Genomic DNA, 21,571 nt, shown 5'->3' with positions numbered 1-21,571 from the left:
GCCCCGGGTTTCACACTTGGGTACTTTCTCCAAAGTTTGTGTTTCACGGGAGTAGAGTGTATCTGTGAAGAGATTGCTCCCCAAAGTCCTTTCCGATGGTTAAATAACATACAAATGCTGTGTATAAATTGCCCTTTCAACACGTCGGTTAACACATAATGGGTAATTAATATATTTTACTTATGTGGTTCTATGAGGAATAACGTTTCCTCGCACATACCGTAATTGAATAATTATCTTTTGTGGCCAATATGGCTGAAAACATGTAAGATAAAACAAACCTCAGCAGTGATGGACACTGTCACGTCTATCCAGGGATAGAGTGATGCCAGGTCACTTGCTTGTCAACAAGGGAAAAAGGGGAACCAGATGTAGAGTTGTTTGTAATTCAGCAGACCCAGCAACAGCCCTGTACCTAACAGACCAGGATGGGGAAATGTGACTCAAACGGGCCCAAGGACCTCTCTGACACCCAATTGTTTCCCGAGTTTCAGTGTCTGACTTTCCGGACCGGAAACTTTTGGGTACCCCCGTGAGGAACATTTGTATGTGTTTATTTATATGTGCTCGTACTGTACACTGCACAGTATTGCGGATGTGGGCCATGGTGTATTTGTTCGTGAAGATACAGGAAGTACCCTGGCAACACGCCTGTTGCTTTTTTTAAATGGATGAAAGGATGGGAATGAAAGACACAGTGTTGAACAATGAGACCAGCAACTGGACATGTTGATTTTTACATTCACAGGAGAGAAACATTCCCTTGACCTTTGACCTAAGGGCATGTTGGAACCTAAAAGGGTGAGTCACAATATGATACAAAATAATCATAGTACAACCTCGAGTTACGAACGCTACTGTTTACAACCATAATTTTTGTACAAAAATTACCTCTATTTACAGTACGTGCTATTTTCGCTATAAGAATGGTCTTGGGATGATAGGGTGGATCGATGTATGCTTCTTCTTGCGCTGCGTAACCATCATTAGCAAGGTGAATAGCGCATTGCTTGAAAGTGAAAACTATTTGTAATCCTCTGTGGCATAAGGCTGAAATCCATTGCATGTGTAAGCAGAAGTTCCGCCTGTGCATCCTTGATCATCCCATCACAAATGACATGATGCGAAAATAATTTTATTTTCTTCAGAAAATTGTACTGTATCTACAGTATGTATGTTATTCATTGAATTGTAGTGTCTTTTTAATTAGGCAACAGAGTTAATGTCAGTGTAATCATGTCAAAATAGCTGTCAATGGATGTCATCATATAGAATCCACATATACGTTCAACTAATTCCAGATGCCAGAATCAGCCATGTCCACTCCAAAAGAAAAGCTGCCTTCTGTAAAGACGAACACACTCAGTGATAGCGTGAGTGAGGCATGCAAAAAAATCAAAAAAGGACAAAAGAAATATGAGTGAATTAATCTTTTCAATGACAATATGATGTTCCACTTTATGAAATCTTTGGCACAGAAAAGGACACATTTCCCTGAATTGGTTTGCCAAATCAACCAATGCATTCATAAAAGAAACATTCATCAAGCCGTCCATTTTCAGACCCTCTTACCCTCCTCACGAGGCTGCTGATGTGCTTGAGCCTATCTTAGCTGTCTTCAGGCGATAGGCGGGGTACACCCTGAACTGGTGGAACTTGATAGATAGATAGATAGATAGATAGATAGATAGATAGATAGATAGATAGATAGATAGATAGATAGATAGATAGATTATTATAGATATTTATTAAGATATTTTTGGGCCGTTGGTGTATATTTTGACAAAAGCAGTGTCACCTTTAATATGCTATAGCAGGTACGTGGCTCAATATAATTCCAGTAAAATGAGAAAGAACAACAAAAATTTGCTCTGCTGGTCTCTAGTAAGCAAAGCATTTATCAAGTCTAGAAAAACAAGACTAAAACATAGAGCACTACTTATTGCTGTGGGGATAAAATGAATTTATCATCATTACATTGGAAAATATTCATTTTATTGTCGTTTTTAGTGTTGCATTTCCGACTTTTTCAGAAATTAAGCCTTTACTTTGAAAACCTCGACTTGCGCGTGACCCGGAAATTATCCAATGTTTTGCTCGCGAGTTGTCTTCCACTTCTGGACGGCGAGTACTGCACACATTTAATATCGTAGACACGTATTCGTATTAGGTCGCGTTATTTTTCTTACGGCATTAACAGAAGGTGATATTGTTTGGAGGGTGTTTTAGCACGACAGCGGGGATTTAGAAGTTTAACGCGAGGCTGCGTTGCTCTTCGACAAGTGGACTGTTTTAGTACACAGGCTAATTGTTTTATTTTCCTGTCAAAAATTGGGATCCAGGTTGGACGGAGAGGACATGTCCTGCGGCTTGTTGGAGTTTTGTCGTCTCCAAGAGCTGAAGACAGTCAGGGACTATTTGTTCCACGGTCAAACTGAGCCTGTGGAGAACAATCAAACTGGTAATTGAAATCATCATCATTGACAGACGAGGCTAATTCTTGCCTGCTCCTGGAACACAGGGGCAGCTGTCCACGCGTATTTTTTTTCTCTGACACCCCATCTTAGTGTTTTGGACACAAATGTATACAAATGTGCTTAAAAGCACTGCGTACGAATTTCTTGCGTACATTGAAGTGAGCTGTTTGCATTCCTCCTCAGCAGCTGAAAATGAATTTTCGTGGGACACCTCTGACTGGGAAACAGCATGGGACAGTGACAAGAGCAAACAGCAAGAAACTACATCAGCTACATCGGTTTGTCATGTCGTCTTTTATCATTCTAAAATCACTTCTTTGTCCCCCGGAGATGTATTTGAGTTCATCTGCAAAAGTTAATGGGACGTCAGTTGTTGTTTTTGATTGATTGATTTATTTAATCCTTGGGGGATTGGGGTGTGGACAGTGAGAGCAAGACACTGATGGAGCAGAATCCTGAGTAATCATACAACTATTAGTTGCATTAGTGCCTGATAAGCAAAGTAACAAGCAACCCATCCATTTTTAAATCGGTAGAGTACACACTGACGCCAGTCAAACAAAGGGCTCATATAGACAAGCAACAATTCTCACACTAATTCAAATCATTACTGAGTGAGAACTAAATCCGTTCAATTGCTACTACAGGTATTTCTTTGAAAAACGTTTAAAATATCAATAAATATGTACAGTATTGTACTTAGAACTGTAAGGCAGACTGCTCATCACTACTGCTGCCATAGTTTTCATTCATTCTGTTAGATTATTTGTCTGCTACACATTGGAGTAGTGGTTATCAGGCTGCCTCGCCATTGAGAGATTCTCGGTGGGAATCTCGGCATAGTCCCTCCCTTAATTAGGTTTTCTTGTTTTCCCCCTGCTTGAGTAGGTTTTCTCGGGGAACTCTGGCTTCCTCCAAAAAACCCCAGTCTTCTGAGCTTAACAGAAGACTAAATTGTCCATAGGTGTGAATGCTTGTTTGTCTATATGTGCCTTGCGATTGACTGGTGACCAGTCCAGTGTGTGCCCTGCCGCTCACCCCAAGTCAAATTGGATAGCTCACCCGTGACCCTTAAGTGCTATCAGAAAAATGGATGGACAAAGTGAAATATATTCTGTTGCTGTTGTTATTAGTGATGTTTCCTCACAAACCTGTAGGTGGAAGAAACCACAGAGCTAAGTGGACCATGGCTACAGAACTGCATGGTGTCCCTCTCTCCCTGCTCAGATCTGCTTGTGGTGGCTCATGAGCAAAAGGCTGTCTTTCTCTCAGGTTAGATCTCAACACAGACACAGAAACCTATTTCAAGAGAAGATCACATAAATTTGCTGTATCAAAGCCCGAACAAAAAAACGCAGTGCAGTATTTATCCAGTTGTGTCAGTGATACTGAACAGGTTGTTGCAACAAGCGTGTATGCAGAGCAGCTAGTTAGATGCATTGCAATGGCTGCGCAAGTATGTGGTCACGTTAGACATGTAAATTTCAAGTCAAGACAGAAACGATTGGATTGCGATACGCAAGCATCAGGTGTTTATTTTCACATCTCTCTCCTGGCAATATCCACAGAAAAGGGAGATAACTCATCTCTTGATGAACACAGGCATTATAATTGGCTGATTCTTTACAGCTAAGTGGCGAACAGATGGTGGTGGCAGAGAAGAGATGACCCTAGCTGTGTCTTGGAGTGGAATACTCAGCACTGAGGAAGGGTGAGATGATTCTCCTTTTTGACCAAAAGCAGACAAACTGGTATTCAGTGAAATATGATGAAATTAATGTATGTCAAGTGTAATTTGAATTTCTCTCTTCAGAGAGCGCGTGAGCAGCACCATCTGTATACCGCTGGCAAGCCAGAAAAGGTACTCTTTCTTTTTTTTTCCTGAAGTATTTGTTATTTCTTGTATATAAATAACGAGGTGGCTTGATTGGATATGCATGTGTCCGTTTTTTTGTAGGAGCTCCACTGGGCGACCGGACTGGACATGCGTTGTTGTTGGTTTCACATCTGGCCATGTCCGCTTCTACACAGAGGTCTGCCACTTCCTTATTGCTTGCTGCATCGTAATGCCGTTGTAGTCAGGGAAGTTAATGTTGTTTTCACTAGAATGGAGTTCTGCTTCTGGCGCAACTGCTTCACGAGGACCAAGTCTTAAAGCTGAAGTGTCGCACGTATGAGATCCCTCGCCATCCTGGAGTAACTGAACAGGTAGGAAATGAGTGAAATCGTGAGGGGGGGGGGGGGTGCTCACTTTCATCTTGAATCTTCATTAGCAATATCACTAATAATAGTAGAGCAGCGCATAATCAGCAATCGATGATCAAATTATTGAACATCTTTTTTTTGCTATTCCAAAAAAATGTTGAGCCATTGTTTCATGTAAAATAATTGAAAATAATTTCAGCCTCTCATCAGCAAATAGTCTTGAGATCACAAAAGATATCTGCAAACTTTTGCTGTTACTCTGGAAAACAACGATCTACATATTTTATGTGTATGCTCACATGTTAAGCACCTAACCAGGAACTTTATTTCAACATTTTCTACAATGTCATCTTTTAATAATGTCCTGTTTTTTTTAATAAAGGGATAGAAAAAAATATATAGGGATGCATGAAAAGCATTTTTTTCCTCAACGATAACGTCCTGCTTCTCCAAACTGATACCAATAACCGAAAGCCTTTATTTATTTATTTATTTATTTATTTAATTGATTTATCCATCCATCCATCCATTTTCTGATCCGCTTAACACTCACAAGAGTCGCGTGGGGGGATGGATGGAAAACGTCATTGAAATTGGGGTTTGTAGTTATATTCCATAAAATTCAACTGATGGCATGCAATTCCTCATCCCGCTTTTATCCACTCAGAAGCTCAGACATGTCTTTGCAGGAGCTAAGTGTAGAAGCATGGCAGATTTTTCTAACAAGCTCAAATTTCAAATTTTCCTCAAAATTATTAACCCCTTTTCATTGTGTGTCTTGTTTGATTCATTGCAAGTGGCTGCCTTTCCAGCAGCTCCTATATTTTGTTGTTCTAATTCTTCCTTTCATAACTTTGCTGCTGTGAATTAGGAATTTCTGCATTGCGAACCTAATAAAGGTTTTCTTATCTTTTCTTATTTTAAATCCAAAGCAACACAACCAGGCAGGAGCAACTAAACACAGCTTTTATTGAAAAAATAAAATATCTCTCGAAAACATTCATTTTCCGATCCATTTTATCAGCACAAGGGTTGCGAGGAGGGTGGGGGGGGGGGGGGGGGTGCTGGAGCCTATCCCAGCCGTCTTCGGGCAGTAGGCGATGGACACCCTGAACCGGTTGCCAGCCAATCAGGGCACACAGAGACGAACAACCATCCACGCTCACACTCACACCGTGGGACAATTTGGAGTATTCAATCAGCCGGAGTACCTGGAGAAAACCCACGCAGGCCCAGGGAGAACATGTGAACTCCAACTAGGAAGGCCTGAGCCGGAATCGAACGCTGCACCTTTGCACTGTGATGTCGAAGCGCTAACCACTGGGCCACCCTTATTTATTTATTTATTATTTGCCATTTGCTGGCGATAAGTTCGGGGTGCACCGCACCTACTGCCCGAAGAGTGCTGGGATAGGCTTCAGCATGCCCACCAGCCTTGTAAGTATGTGCGGTTCAGATGTGAATGGATGGATGGTGTACATCACTGTCAAGAGTGCAGGGTGGTAGTTATAGGTGTCGTCTCCTCCACACACTACATAGCCAATTTGAAAGCAGGAGGAGTTTGGAACATACTCATTACTGAAGTATTGATTTACCTTAAATAACATTTACAAAACAAAAGGTTAAGATGTCAAGAGTCCTGCGGCGTCCTGCTATGGAGGAACTTGTTTGTTTGTTTATTGTTTATTGAACATAAAAACTGTATATGTTTTTTATATATGTTCAATAAACAATTGACAGAAAGTAAGGTAAGTAAAATAGTAAAAGGAAGGAGAAATAAGTCATCATTCAACACAATTATGTTCAAGGGAGTAGAAAGAAGTAAACTTGCTAGCCCGCTACACGCTAACCTGAGTTACACATTCCTTTCAAATCACACAATGGCTTTCAGTAAATAACTTTGTCGATCTCAGCATGAAGAGTTAAGCATCCTCTACCCTGCTGCCCTGGTCACCATAGATGGTTTCAGCCTCTTCCAGTCACTGCGCGCTTGCCGGAACCAGGTGGCAAGAGGTATTTGCGCGCGCGTGTGTGTGTGTGTGTACGCGTACACGTGTGTGTGCGTTTGTGTGTGTACGCACGCGTACGTGGTTGGACAGTTGACACAATGCACAATGTTGTCACATTTTTTTTTAATTATGAGTGTTTTCTTTATTTGCTAGCCAAGCGTGACAGCGTTAATGTTGTAGAATTTCAATATCAATGAGCCTCTTGGTCACGCAAAGCCAGTCGCTAAGCTTTTACAAGTGCTCTCTGTGGGCTGCATGCAAGATTAACGGGATAATGAAATTACTGTTTCATGGGTTCTGTTCATCCTGTCTTTCTTTAAAGTTCTTCCTCTTCATTTTCATACATCTAGCGGCAGCTGTTGGTAGTGATGTGATTCAGCCTCCTCCCCTGGCTTATAAGAAGTGGGCTCTCCAGGACATGGACGCTATTGTAGACCACTGTAGTGTGGGTAAGTGTATCATTGAGACTTATTTTGAGTTCTGTGAGTCTTCCGTGATCCAATTTTTTGTTGTTGTAGCAGCAGTTATTTTATTGACCATGCACAGAGCTTGAAAAAGTATGTTCTGTCGTCAAATTCTTACTTTTTTGCAGTTTCTCTTCTTTCATGAAAAATAATAAAAAAACGATAAATATTAGACAAAGATAACTGAAGTAAATGTAAATTCAATAAAAAGTCATTTTTATTGATTCAAAATTTTAAAAATATTCATAGCCCTGTGTGAAAAAGGACTTGTCCCTTGTTAAATCATGAATTTACTGTGGAAAAGAGTGTTGCCTGGAGTTTCCCCCCAAAAACACAATTTACTGGTCACTTTATTTTGAAAATGAGTGAGATGACGTGTTCATTTAATAGCTACATTTATCAAACACATAATATTTATATAGAAATAAAACAGTATATACTGTATATAGATTAGAGCTGTCAGTTTAGCGTGTTTTTATTGGCATTAATTTAAATGAATTTTAACGGGATTAAATTTTTTCTCACGAGTTTAACGCAGCACACGTCACAGCGGACGTTACGTTGCTCTATAAATAAACCAGAAACAAAACAACAAGCGCGCTGCATAGGTCCACGCACATTTGTTTTGCCAGCCACAGCAGTGCGCGACACAAAAACGGATACTTAAAGAGTTTATGAATGGAAAATTTACTTTTAAAAAATTGCCAGATGGCTCAACTGACAAGACTAGTTACCTGTATCATACAGGTAAACGATGTATGCCACTGACGCGATTGTTACTTGTTTGGAACTATTTTGTATGGAAGGTTACAGTGTTCCGTGTCCATATAAATAGAGCGGGTGGAGCTTCTCTGTGTTCGTCTGACAGTGACGGTGAAGTTCAGCGGTGCAGGTGTAGCGACCTAGCGAAAATACAACGTCTCCAGTGTTGTCATCGAACCAAGTGTATTCATCCGAAATGATGTCTACAAAAAAACGTAGAGAGACTTCCACGCAAGAAGGACCAACAGAATCAACATAGCCTGACTGCTGTGTTCAATGAAAACTTGAGAAAAACGAAGTATGCAACCATGGCTTAAATCCACTATATATATCCATGTAAAATTGAAAATCGAAATTATTTGATTAATATTTGCATTTTGCACATAGAAAACGGATTCACGATTCCATGTTGATGAGAGCATTAAAATGAGGAAAAATAGGACAAAAAATATAAAAGGAAATTCAGAAACGATAAAAAATGCGTGAGGAATCACGATAAATTTTTTGTGAATTTAAGTTAATTATGACAGTTGCATTTTTAATTAGATTAATATTTTAATCGTTTAACAGCTCTAATATATATTACATATAATATATTTCACACTTAGTATGTCTGCGGGTAAGAGAGAAAATAATTTCTTAATTTTGTGAGTTTTTTTTCTAAAGGTAACTGCTCTTGGTTATGAAGCATTGCGGGTAGGGATTTAGACAGCTGCCAAATTCATGGACAAACTGTCGTTGTTGGTCAACACAAGAATTTCAAATATTGGGTAGCTTTGACGGTATCCATCTCGAGGTGCAATTATTCCTTCTGGTTACACGCTATTTGTACTTTTCCCTATGGTGTATGTGGTATCCATTTTTGTTATTTGGGATCTGGAGAGATTAAAACACAGTCTTTGTTTCTGAAGAATATGTTTAAGATACATGTACATGCCGGCCGTCATAAGTTGATCACACAGTATGTCTCTTGAGTTTTGGGGGGTTTTTTCCACAGAACTTGATGAAGTGTTTACTTCATGAAGTGTTTACCCGCAGACACACACACACACACACACACACACACACACACAAACAAATCCTTCTTTATCTCTGTCTCTCTCTGGTAGGTGTCATGACGCTAAATGTGTTTGATCAGATGAAGAATGCCTCTATTTTGGGGGGGTTCAATGCTTCAGTCAAAGGCAGTCCCCCTGCCATGAGCCAGTACGTGACTGTCGGAGGGGGCCCATACACTGGCTTTTACTATGCTGTCGAGGTGAGTCCATTACATTACTTGTAAAAAGATATTTGCAGCCTGGGGTAAACGAAAGGCATGAATACTCATCAGTGTGTGTTCTCAGGGAAGCACCCAGCCTCTTCTTTCTCACGTGGCTCTCGCTGTGGCCAGTAAACTGACATCAGCCCTCTTCAGTGCTGCCAGGTGTGCAAGCTTTTGAATGCATGTGCAAAATGGAAACAACAACATAAGAGCTTAACTAGTGAAAATATTGTCCGAATGATTATTATAACCTTGACTAATGATCCCAGCTAATGACAATACTCGAACACAAGCAATCCTTCTCTTTTGTCCCATTTTACTATTTTGTGTGCGGCTTCATTCCCTCTCTTTTTTTGACTTTTTGTCTCATCTCTACGCTCCTTTTTCAGTGGATGGCTAGGATGGAACAAGCATAAGAATGAAGATGAGACAGTCCAGAAACACAAGCCCAAAGTTGAACCTGCCACACCCTTGGGGATCAGGTGCCTTTCAAAATACATCGGTTCCTTGAGATTCAGATTTAATTAGTTCTGTGAACATGCTTGTAACTCAAAAGACTCATATCTCAAAACATTTTTTTTTTTTTACTGGAATGATTGTAAATACCATTAATCGCTTCCAGACTTATTTACATTAATGACAAAAAATACCTCCATAGTATTGTACAGCAATTGTGTCTCAAGTTTGAGCTAGTAAATCTACGTAAAAAATAAAATCAACTGAATGACAGCTCGTAAGTCGAGAAACATATAAGTTGGGTCACTTGATTCTCAAGTGACTCAACTTATATGTTGAGGTTACACCATTGTGTAGCCTTAAATGAAATAAAAAACAGCAATGTTTTGGCCACGATAAATATTGTAATTAAATGTATTGTTTTGTAAATGTTATAAAATGAGGCTTGTTGGTGTACAGTTTTCAAACTGACCTCTCTCATTCAGATTTGGTCTCCCGGACTCTCGCCGCCATGGCGAGTCCATTTGCCTGTCCCCTTGTAACACGCTAGCCGGAGTCACTGATGACTTTGGTCGAGTCACGCTGCTGGACCTAAACAGAGGGATTGCAATTCGCATGTGGAAAGGTAAAGGGAAAGCAGGGGGAGAATAATATGCAGGCCACAACAATGGTGCTATGAAGTCAATACTGTTGCTTATACAGTGCACTCCGCTTAATAGAACACCATTGGGCCGAAGCGCTTCTGTTCTACTAAGCGGAGTTTCTATTAACCGGAGACACTTTATTAGGTACACCTTCAGACACGTCGACGACCAAGTTATGCACGCAGAAAAACCCCTGCTGACGAGTTAGAAGAGATATTTCGACTTTGGACGTCCATATCTTTAATCAAACAACAAAACAACAACTTTAATCAACTTCAGTCAAACATCTCAAATCACGAGAAAAATTTTGTTACTTTTGTCTGGAAACAGAAGTCCGTAATTTTGCGGTTGACTTCCCTCTCAATGCGCTGGATAAGAGGGAAGTCCTGGAAACCGCGGGCGTACCTTCTGAGAATCCGGCAATGCATCGTATCGTCTGAGTATGTCCTTCTTATCCGCAGGTGATAGCCCTCGTCTCTTGAATGAAGTTGAAGCCATTGTGACGTGCGTGTGTCTATGTGTGGAGTGACGCGTGCTACCTGTTACTGTATACGGCTAGAACTACCGCGTTTTCTCGCGATAGTGGTACAGTATCGCGATAGCTACACTTCGAAAACCACTAGTTTACAATGTTCATTGCTTACGGCCTGTTCTATTAAGCGGAGATCTGTTCTACTAAGCGGAGTATCTTTATTGGAAATTGCATTAGGCAAATCCGTTCCAGAGCCTTTTGCTCTATTAAACGGATTACTCTATTAACCGGTGTTCTATTAAGCGGAGTGCACTGTACTTAAAAATATGCTTTGTAAATGGCATCTTTAGTGCAAAGTGAGGTCAACTGCCTTATCCTCATTTTCTCTTGCTTGTGTTTATTAATTAGAAAAAAGCAAGTAGTATGCTCTTTGTTTCAGTAATGTTATTATATAAGCATTATGGTGATAAATGATTATGTAAGGGCATGACTATGCTAGCTTAGTCTTCTTTTTGAGATGGTGAGGGGAATAGAGCGTTTGTTCATTGTGGTCGTGATGGGCCAAGCATGGGCGGTGGAACTGTTGTGTCCAGGGCAAAATATACTTACCTGAATTTTGACATGACTTGGACAATGTTGTTTGTGTTTTTTTTCTTTTTTTCATAAAAATCTTTTGTTTACTGAAGGTTACAGAGATGCACAGCTGGGTTGGTTGCATGTTCCAGAGGAGCAAGTCAGTCGGGAAAGTTCCCTCTCAACTTCCGTGCCCAGGCGCCATGCACTGTTTCTGGTTATTTACGGCCCGCGCAGGGGGATCCTGGAGATATGGGCGATGCAATATGGACCTCGAGTGGGAGCATTCAATGTCGGCAAACACTGCAGGTGCATACAGAAAACCAGTGCTTTATGTCAATTGGCTGGTGTTTCGCCAGTGTATATATGATACCACTCTGGATTTCTTCGGATCTGTGTGCGTGTGTGTTTGTGTGTGTGTTCACCTCCAGGTTGCTGTATGCGGGCTACCGTCTGTTAGGGGTGAACAGTGTGACCAGTCAAGGCTGGAAGATCCACACCCATCAAGTGTGTTTGCTGGATCCAGTCACAGGAACCCTAAGGACTGTGAATGTTCCCTTCCACCTGGCCCTCAGGTTGCTCCACTCACCGACAGCACATTTGTACACACTGGTTCACGTCAATACAGATATACATGACAATAGAGGTGCCCAACCAGTTGATCGCGATTGTCCGGTAGCCCGCGGACTAGTCGATGGCTGGACATGGCTTGCCAGGCTAACTCTTTACTGGCTTCTGATTTCAAAACTAAGTTGTCCAACAATTTGTTGTGCATATTTGATAATATAAGACACGCATACATCTATATGGGATCCCAGTCATAAAGAGGGAAAGTAGAACCGATAACCTACGTGGGTCCCGAGATTCATTTTCAGGTATTTTTGTGATATAGAAAGATTGTTGGAATGATTTTAATGCATTGGATTCATTTCAGTGACAAGAAGAGTGAAGGGGCCAAAGATATGCATTTGTTTAAGAAACTGACAACAATACTCAAGAGCAAAGATATGGAGCCTGGTGAGAGATTATTCTTGACCCCACTGTGCATTTACCGTTGACAGTACAAATAGGAAAATAATTATTTCTTCTCTATTGACTTTGTAATTGTGCACACTTATAATTGCTGTTTATTTTGGATTTCAGGTGTAGTGTATAATCAAAATAAAAATAAGAAAAAAATAGGTTATATGAAAGTTATGAACTATTTGTGTTAATTGAGGGACAATTGTGTGTATCAAGAGCATATAACTGGTTTGAGGAGTCTTAACTGCAATAAATACTTTGTTAATGCCATTTTAATTTATAAACTTGATGTTGTCTTTTAAAATAACCCTGCCAAAGGGACTGCTAGGTTAAATTGAGCATTAGTCTTTGGTTGGATTTAACAAAATCACAGACATTCAGTATCATGATTTTTCTTCTCCTTTAAGATATTTTGGAGAGTGAGGCCAGAGACGTACTGCTGGATATCAAACACTCCTCCATTCAAAAACAGGTCTGATGAAGCTTTGTTTCTACACTATGTTCCCAACGGCTGCCGTAAGCGCATTTCAGGAAACGGTGAATGGAAAAGGCGAACGTGTCGTTCCACGATTGTGGTGGATGCCCAATGAGATTCACATATTGTCAACAGAGTTTGCCACAGCAGTTACAGCGTTAATGAGAAATGTAGTCGGACGTGGTAGAACGAGGTTGAGTGAGTTTCAGAGTTCACAGAAAAAAATGAGAATTCAACTTGCGTTACTAGCCTAAACTTAATTGTGTCAGAATTTGTACATAAACCCAATGGGTGATATTGAATGAGCTGTTATTAAAACCGAGTTCACGTTGGAGTCATCTTTATTGTCAAATGTCCTACATGTGCAACATAAAGCACAGATGAAATTTCTTTCCTCAGGAGAGAGGAGCCGCTGCAGGGGCCTGCACCGCCATCAAAAGAACAGTTAACATAAAATGCCAAAATAATACAACACAACACATAAAACACAGACAGTCGTGCAATCTGAACCACTTTTCTGCACACATGTTGTCGTTTGAAGCAGTTATAGATGAAAGAGGAGCGAATCAAAGTGTCCTTTCACCCGTGGATCAAAGACGTCATGCTGGAAATGTGCACGTGTCTGCTACAAGCTAAGTTTGAAAGCAAACAAGAAGCTGTAGCGTCCACTGACGAAAAAGAGATTGGCTCACATCTCCTGTCACATGTAAATCCGCTTCAATTCCAAGCCGCGACTCCCAGTTCCACATATGCATCGGCGCTCTGCGCTGACGCTCCTTTTTTCTCATCGTCGACTCCACAAGCCATCCATCCATCCAGCCGCAGACTGTCCAACAGCACCGACATTCCCAATGAACACAGCGGGGATGTGAAAAATGCTGCCCGTTTTAGGTGCAAAAAACACAAGCCCCCCGGGGCTGTCCAGCAACGATAGTCAGATGGTGCTGACATTCCTCCCAAACAAAATCAGTGCTGGCACTCACGCGCTGCCGAGAAGGCGCAACCACCAAGCACAGATTCTTCTCCTTTGACAAACGTCGTGGCCCCCCCAAAAAACTGTCTCCATTTATAAATTCATTCATTCATTCATCTTCCGAGCCGCTTGATCCTCACTAGGGTCGCGGGGGGTGCTGGAGCCTATCCCAGCCGTCTTCGGGCAGTAGGCGGGGGGACACCCTGAATCGGTTGCCAGCCAATCGCAGGGCACACAGAAACGAACAACCAATCGCACTCACACTCACAACTAGGGACAATTTAGAGTGTTCAATCAGCCTGCCACGCATGTTTTTGGAATGTGGGAGGAAACCGGAGCACCCGGAGAAAACCCACGCAGGCCCGGGGAGAACATGCAAACTCCACACAGGGAGGCCGGAGCTGGAATCGAACCCGGTACCTCTGCACTGTGAAGCCGACGTGCTAACCACTGGACTACCGGGCCGCCCCCATTTATAAATTGTATGTCCAAATGAATATCTTGCTCTCTGTATCAGTCATTCGATCTCTAAAGTTCCTTTCTTCGATGCCACATGCAGACTTAACCCTTGGGTCCTTCAAATGAAAAAAAAAACCCTAAGTTACGCATTTTACAATTTTTGAAATGATGTATTTTGTGTTATACAAACATTTTTTTTTCAAACACTCAAAATGTTCAGACATCTGTGCTATCCATACATATATAGTTCTTATTAGTTCTTTGGGATTTTTTATTCTTTATTTTTTGCAAAAGGAAAAAAAATTGTGTCTGGAGGTCCCAACCAAGCCCTACTAACAATCCCGACCGGACGTGTTCATGTAAAATGCATTGGTTTTAAGCCTCCTGCAAAAAGGCAAACTCATTTGCGATCCTCTGGCGCCACCTAAAAGTTGCACAATTGGAATGACCTCAACCCAACAATGTGGCATGCATATGTCTGTCCAAGCGAAAACAAAGCGATTGACGTAAAAATCGCGTGAAATGCATGTTTACACGTTAGGTTTACGATGCATTCAAAAATATGAATTATAATGGGTCTCTATGGTGCAAAATATGTAAATTGTGAAGATTATGGAATCAAAACCTTTTTTATTATTGCTGCAATGCCTGAGAATTATCAGCTGGTGACGTCATGAAATTTAGGCCATTTTAGAACCCCCCATACGTTTCAGCTCTCTCGTGTTTTTCCGAATGCCTTTGCCTTTGATTCAAAGACATAATTTTACATTTATCGCAAGCGGTGGACTACGAGGGTTAATCATAGCTGACAGAATATCATCCTGGGGTAACAAAGTAAGATAACGGATTCTGCTTTAACGAGATTTCCGCTTTTAGCATACGTATGAATGCAAGTGTTCTTTTCAAGGTCTGCCTCACCTCGCACTTCATCTGTGGTTTCCTGTGATCAGCCAAATCAAATATGTAGATATTAAATGCATACTGACTGTAGAAAATCAGAATGGATATTACAAGTTATACAGTGGGCATTATTGGAATCTAAATGAAAATCAACAAAGCACAGACTAAAAAATTAGTATAAATTAAAAATGTATACCGGTGCCTTATTTTCCGCACGATAAGGCACACCTAAAAACATGAAATTTTCTCAAAAACCATCAGTGCATTTTATAATCCAATGCACCTCATATATGGAAAATATTCTAATTTCTTGAACATAGTATTTTAAATGTCCTGCACAGTGCTTTGTTACAGCTACGGCGGTTGTGAAAGCGTTATATAAATAAAGCTGTATTTTATTGTATGTTCTTAGATTCCCTTTAGCATAGCTCCATGTAGCGGATGCATAACGCAACCGCAGCCACTATCGTAGCTTCTATTCTATGCGTCTTATAATCAGGTGCGTCCTATATATGAAAACCGTTTTAAAATAGGCCATTCATCAAAGGTGCGCCTTGTAGTGCGGAAACATATGTTATAGATATTTTTTTCGTATTTCGTTGTCTGCCTCCCGTGGCCGCACGTCCCTGGTGTAAATAAGAACACACGTTCGCCATCAAAGTCACACACATTTCTAAGTTTGGTTTGTCTTTTTTTCTTTTCTTCCTTTGGAGGCTTTGGAGTCTTTGCTGTCCAACAAGAACATTCCTGTCTTGTGTCTCACAAACATCACATGCGCTTTACTCGGCGCTCTGCAGCAGCAAGGTGGAGCCGCTTATCAGAAAGAGCATTTTTGCTTGAGTATTCATCATATCTTTAATTATGATTTCGGTATGTACAAAATGTCTCTGTACCAGACGCCGACCAAGTGGATCCAGTGTTAATGCAGCTCTGCTCCTCCCGGCTGAAACTGCTTCAGCTTTATACTGACATCCACCACGTGAACTCTTCTGCCGACAGTGAGGATCGCAACGAAGCTGTAGGTGCACACGCGCAGCCACACCAAAACAAAATTTGCCTTTTGAATTGACTGGCATTAAGCTGAGTCAGAGAAGAAGTGATATAATGATTTTAAATATTGGAATCCTCTATAAACCCCACATTCAGCTGGACTCCCTTGATGGCATTGAGGGTGATTTGGCACGTGTGAGTCCCACCTTGCAACGTTACACCAAGCTCAACTCGAGACCCAGCGTTTCTTTTGTTCAAGACGCACCAGACGCACCTCTTCCCGCCCAAACCTTCCTCTCTCAGACCGAATGCACAGAGGATGGGCAGTTAAAGCTTATCCACCATTCTGAACCAGAATGGAACCAGTTAGGTACACACAGTTATCATTTCTCTTTGCATTAGCTTTCTAGATGTGCCAGTAACCCCAACACAATTGCCAACATTAATGAAGTACAGTCTGAGGGTTGACTTTACAGTATGGTACATGTTTTCTCTGCAGGGAGCTTCATCTTCTGGAGTTGCCTGTGTGGTAAAAGCCCACCACATAAGATCTGTGACAAACTACAACAGGCTGCCATTGGCCCAGCACAGCTACTAGTAAGACCACAGATTAAAAAATAGCATTTTCAGCTTGATGGCTGATAACAGCAACATAATCTTGTCCCTTTGTCTCATTTAAGTCTCTGTTGTTAAGTGTATGGTTGCAACGAGAAAAGGAGGTGCTCCAGACCCCGACAGAGTGTCTTAAAAACCTTCACGAATTACTGGTTCTCCTCAGCAACATGGACGGTATGTATAAATTATCTGTTGAACGATCAAACACAAGGTTGCATTTTGCCCCTTTTCAACAGGCGCCATCGAAGAGTCATGGGACCCCCAATCTGTCTCCCCTTGGTGGCAGCAGTGCCGCAACATCTTGGCGCAGTCACACAACTCTGCGGCCGCTCTGTTGGCTGCTTTTGTTGCTCATCGTGCCGCTCGGGCCAGCATCACCAGCAGGGCAGACAGCAAGGTAAGAATGCGCACACACACACACACACACTTGGAATTAGCCAAAGTGGGAATTGTCACTCGGGTCCTCTGTTTTGGATCACTGAAGAAAGTCTTTCTTTATTCCTTTGAGCCCCACTCATCTTAAGATATAAATAGAAAAATAAAAATCCAAAATACTCTCATATTATGGAAAGTTAACTTATTTTAATTGTTTGCCTACGGTATTTTTCCAAAACTATCTCTGCGAGTTAGCTGTTCTAAATTTCCGCTATTAATTTACATAACGGCGTCAACAACTGTGTTTCTCCACCATGACTTTGCCGCCATTTCCAAGCAAGAGCCAGAGTTGAAAGCTGTGTCTTATCATGACAAAGCCCCCCAAAATATCAGGCAGATCTACAATGATACCCAACATCTTAGTCTAATTTATGATAACCGACAAGTCAGAAATTCGGACAAGTTGGCAGTCGGCATGTGGGCGGGGGAGGGGGGTGTCTGCTGGGTCTCGGATCTTCACACTGCTTGAATTGTAATTTGGCAGCGTGGTGTTGAAGCGCTGCCTTCATGAGTCAGTTTGTGTCCATTTTTGCTGCTGTGTTTCTGCTTGCCTATCTCTTCAGACGCAGTGGTTGAGAACAACCAGTCGTACACCTTGCTGTAAGCCTCCTAGTTCCGCCCCCACTGATATCTGGCCCATTTTGCATGAGACGGAACAGAAAAAGTCGAGTATTGCAGCGCGTTTAATGTGCTGTAATTCTTTGTCCTTGGTGTATTTTTTTTTTTAACCAAAAACCATCCACTTAGAAGATAAGAAAAGAAAACCTTTATTTGTCTCACAATGGAGAAATTATTATATGCCAACAAACTGTTTTAAATAGTCCCCCCAAAATGTTTTGACCACTACATGGTCAGAACATGTTTTGTCTGAAGCAAGTAAATTACAGGTGTTGCTTTTTCTGTGTGGGCATATGAAAGTTACAGTCAGAGTGGGAAGCAGTGTCTTTGGAGCTGGAGCACTGGGTGGTGTGCGTTCGTCAGCTGGAGGATGTACTTGTGCTGCAGACGCTACTCTTGGTGCCGCCGACTGTCGGAGCAGCACGAGGCCCCGCTGCACTGTGTTCCATAAAAACACTGCTGGAGGGAGGCTCAGGTTCAAGTCCTAATCATGATTTTTTTATTGTGTTTGCTACATCGTTCTTAAGCCTGAAACTCAATTGTTTTTCTCTCAAGGTGGCATCACTGACAATGTCTCCAAGTGGGTGTTCAGGCACAACCTGGCCCCTGAGCAACTCAAAGAAATCCTTCAGGAGAGCGAGAATAAGGATGAAGAGGGGGCAGGAGAAGATGTCAAAGTGGTAGAAAGTCGAGAGAACGCGGATGGAACAGCAGGTGAGGTTGAAATCAAATCGGGGTGATCTGACATTCATATACCTTCCACATTGATACCATCTTATATGCATGTACACGTAGAGGTGTTGATGACTGTTTGCAAGCGCTTTCCACACTCCCTCTCCCCAAACTTGCTCTTCGCTCATTGCTGCTGGGAGTATGTGGTGCAGTGGAACAAAGACCCAGAGGTTCGATTCACACACAATCAAGTCACTCAAACATTCTGATTTTTCTTTCAAATGCATCATTGTTGACATTATCTTTCACTTTGCTACTTTAGGAGGGTCCACACTTGTGCCGGGCCGTTGAACATCTGAAGCTTGTTTCCAGTCCGCATATCCAACTAGGTAGGCTTTTCTCACAACACAGTCATCCAGTGTCGACATTGACGTTGACAAAGCCTTAGGCCTGCCGCACATCGACCGATGCAATCGAAGCTGACGCAGTGCGGGTGTGCCAACTACTTTTTACGTGTGGCCAACTCAACTTTTTTGGTTTGGGGGGGGTTTCACCTCCGTCAGTTGTTTTGCAAGTATGGCCATTCCTTTTAAAGGCTCTCAAAAAGGCTGAAAAAGATGTCAGTCCATTCATGGTTTCTTTTACAATGAATTGTAAATGTTGTTTGTATTTTGAGCATCAGCCATTGGCACAAGTGCAATCAATTTCTTTGTGTGTGAAACTTTTTTTTCACAGGTATTTGCACGATGATGTGGAGTACGTTCATTGTCAAACGCTTCTCGGCAGCAGCCTTCCTCATTGAGAAGGTAAGCAGTTCCCTCACAATAACAAAGAATTCTTTTCCCCAAACCGGAATGTTTCATCTCGTTATTTTCCAGGTGGGAAAAGCACCCAAAGACCGCCTGTGCCGACGGGTAAGTGTCTTCGAAACACTCACTTTCTCCAAAAGATTGATTCTGATGGGTTTTGTTTTGTTTGAAGGATGTCGGAATGGGAGACAGAGCTATGACCTCCTTTTTGGGATGCTGTGTCCAGCTGCTGCAGGTCCTCATGGAGGTGACTGGACTCTTGGTTAAGAATCAGTGCCCATTGTCTTTTGTCAATGACTTTGTAAGTAAAGACAGTCCACTCCACAACACGGCATGAAGAGTGGTCGGTGGCTCGCATCAGTCTGCAAAAAGCATGAGTAGGAAACAAAGCTTGCCAGCTCCATTTGTGCTCTTTTGGTTTTCATTTTCATTGAAAAGTCCCTTACACCATCATTGGAATCTACCTGTGGTAAATTCAGTTGGTTGGACATGATTGGGAAAGCCTCACTGCTGTCTATAGAAGGTCCCTACAGTTGACAGTGCATGTCACAGCTAGGGATGGGCATTAAAATTCATTGTGATTTCGATTTTGTCTTCTTACAATCTTAAAAACACTGTAAATGTGTTGTGCAATGACCAGTTCCCGAGGAACGTAAATGCCCAATTCCAATGAACTTGGGACATTGTGTTAAACGTAAATAAAAATAATACAATCATTTGGAAATCATGTTCAGCCTTTATTTAATTGAAGACAATACAACGACAAGATATTTAATATTCAAACTACTTACCCTGTTTTCCACACTATAGAGTGCACCAAAAAGGATTCAATTTTCTCAAAAGCCGACGGTGCGCCTTATAATCCAGTGCGCCTTAGAAAAAAATCAATATTCTGATTTCCTGGATGAAGTACTTTAAGTATTCTGTAAAGCGCTTTGTTACAGCTGCAGCGGTTGTGAAAGCTCTATCTGAGGAAAGCTGTATTGTATTGTATTACCTTTAGTGTAGCTCCACCTAACGGATGCAAAACACAACTGCAGCCATTATTGTAGCTTCTATTCCATGCGCCTTAGAATGCGATGCAGCCTTGATATGAAAACTGGTTTAAAATAGGCCATTCATTGAAGGTGCGCCTTATACTCTGAAGCGCCTTATAGTGTGTGAAATATGATTTTAAAAAATGTTCATAATTGCCAAGCCCTAATCAGAGCCCAAAACAAGCATGCAGTCAAAGGATTTGTCTGTAGACCTCTGAGACGGGATTGTCTTGATGCAGAAATCTGGGCACAGGTACAGAAAAACTTAAAACAGGTACGAAATGCTGTAACTACAATCCGGATGCATTGTAGAAAAGCAGACCAAAGTAATGTTTTGTAACAACACCACGAAACTGTTATTGTGTTTATTGGTTAGCATGTTTGCATGTGTGTGCTACAAAATCGCTGTTTCATCTTTTTTTTTCTCCTCTAATCATCCTTTTTTCTCTGCGCCCCTTCCTTCCTTCTAGGCGGATTCTGCGGTAGCTGAGGTTCCTCCTCCAGAGCTGTCCGTGGAGGAGGTGTGGTGCGGAGCTGAGGGCCCTGCCTCCATTGCTAAACTTGCCCTCGAGCAGAAAGGTGTTCACTATCCCCTGGTGCAGCATCACTGTCTGCTAGCCTCCCTACTATACGCCACCTTGACTTTCAGCTTGAAGGTCAAACCCCTCAGCCTGTTTGACAGTAAGGTGAGGGAGGCTGGAGTCATACACGGGCCCTCCATTTACTTTCACAAATGTCGCAAACTTGCAAATGCAATACGCTGTTCTACACATTATCATGTTTTGAAGATTGCAACATGTGAAAATTGAAACCGTGTTTACATTTTTCATTAATTGCCCAAGCTCCTTCATTGGGTTTGTACAACAGCGTTCCGTTCTGTTGGTTGTGACATAACCCAAATTTGTCCGAAGGTTGGAGTGTGAATTTTTTTTGTTTTTTTTCTTTCATTAAAATGCTAAAGTGATGCGTATGGGCAGTGAAAATACTCATTTATCTAAAAAAATAACTCTGGAATAATTTATCCAGGGTAAGAATGCTTTCTTTCGAGACCTGACAACCATTCAGCTCCTGCCAAGTGGAGACACCGACCCAGGACTGGTTTTATTAAGACAGGAGGTGAGACTTCTCTTTTCTGATTCTATTATTGTATTTTAACGATGTGAAACACTTTATGAACCTTCTCTGTGAAAAGTGCAATGTCAATCCTTTTTTTGTTTTCTTTCCACATTTGATTGTTGGCCC

General features: G+C 41.6%; 1 protein-coding gene across 2 annotated transcripts in view; it reads left to right on the top strand.

Moving 5' to 3' along the window:
• Positions 1–2,080: 2,080 nt before the first annotated feature.
• Positions 2,081–21,571, top strand: part of rab3gap2 (RAB3 GTPase activating protein subunit 2 (non-catalytic)) — a 22,644-nt gene continuing 3,153 nt past the window's right edge. The window contains exons 1-32 of one of the 2 annotated variants that reach the window (XM_052086667.1): positions 2,081–2,461; positions 2,664–2,755; positions 3,635–3,749; positions 4,107–4,188; positions 4,291–4,338; positions 4,435–4,510; positions 4,584–4,685; positions 6,596–6,695; positions 7,042–7,140; positions 9,027–9,175; positions 9,261–9,340; positions 9,568–9,660; positions 10,120–10,259; positions 11,437–11,632; positions 11,755–11,898; positions 12,258–12,340; positions 12,754–12,818; positions 15,867–15,957; positions 16,050–16,171; positions 16,300–16,513; positions 16,643–16,740; positions 16,824–16,932; positions 16,995–17,155; positions 18,112–18,286; positions 18,367–18,525; positions 18,607–18,713; positions 18,806–18,872; positions 19,219–19,289; positions 19,362–19,397; positions 19,465–19,539; positions 20,800–21,015; positions 21,356–21,445. In XM_052086667.1, the coding sequence (XP_051942627.1) occupies positions 2,359–2,461; positions 2,664–2,755; positions 3,635–3,749; positions 4,107–4,188; positions 4,291–4,338; positions 4,435–4,510; positions 4,584–4,685; positions 6,596–6,695; positions 7,042–7,140; positions 9,027–9,175; positions 9,261–9,340; positions 9,568–9,660; positions 10,120–10,259; positions 11,437–11,632; positions 11,755–11,898; positions 12,258–12,340; positions 12,754–12,818; positions 15,867–15,957; positions 16,050–16,171; positions 16,300–16,513; positions 16,643–16,740; positions 16,824–16,932; positions 16,995–17,155; positions 18,112–18,286; positions 18,367–18,525; positions 18,607–18,713; positions 18,806–18,872; positions 19,219–19,289; positions 19,362–19,397; positions 19,465–19,539; positions 20,800–21,015; positions 21,356–21,445 (3,558 nt within the window). In that variant the 5' untranslated portion in view covers positions 2,081–2,358. Of the gene's footprint in view, positions 2,462–2,663; positions 2,756–3,634; positions 3,750–4,106; positions 4,189–4,290; positions 4,339–4,434; positions 4,511–4,583; positions 4,686–6,595; positions 6,696–7,041; positions 7,141–9,026; positions 9,176–9,260; positions 9,341–9,567; positions 9,661–10,119; positions 10,260–11,436; positions 11,633–11,754; positions 11,899–12,257; positions 12,341–12,753; positions 12,819–15,866; positions 15,958–16,049; positions 16,172–16,299; positions 16,514–16,642; positions 16,741–16,823; positions 16,933–16,994; positions 17,156–18,111; positions 18,287–18,366; positions 18,526–18,606; positions 18,714–18,805; positions 18,873–19,218; positions 19,290–19,361; positions 19,398–19,464; positions 19,594–20,799; positions 21,016–21,355; positions 21,446–21,571 lie in introns of both variants that reach the window. The other variant, XM_052086666.1, reaches the window with a different exon arrangement.

Source organism: Hippocampus zosterae, chromosome 14, assembly GCF_025434085.1.
Source record: "Hippocampus zosterae strain Florida chromosome 14, ASM2543408v3, whole genome shotgun sequence".
Classification (NCBI taxonomy): domain Eukaryota; kingdom Metazoa; phylum Chordata; class Actinopteri; order Syngnathiformes; family Syngnathidae; genus Hippocampus; species Hippocampus zosterae.
Note: the sequence above shows the minus strand (reverse complement) of the source record. Positions and strands in the feature narration are given on the sequence as shown.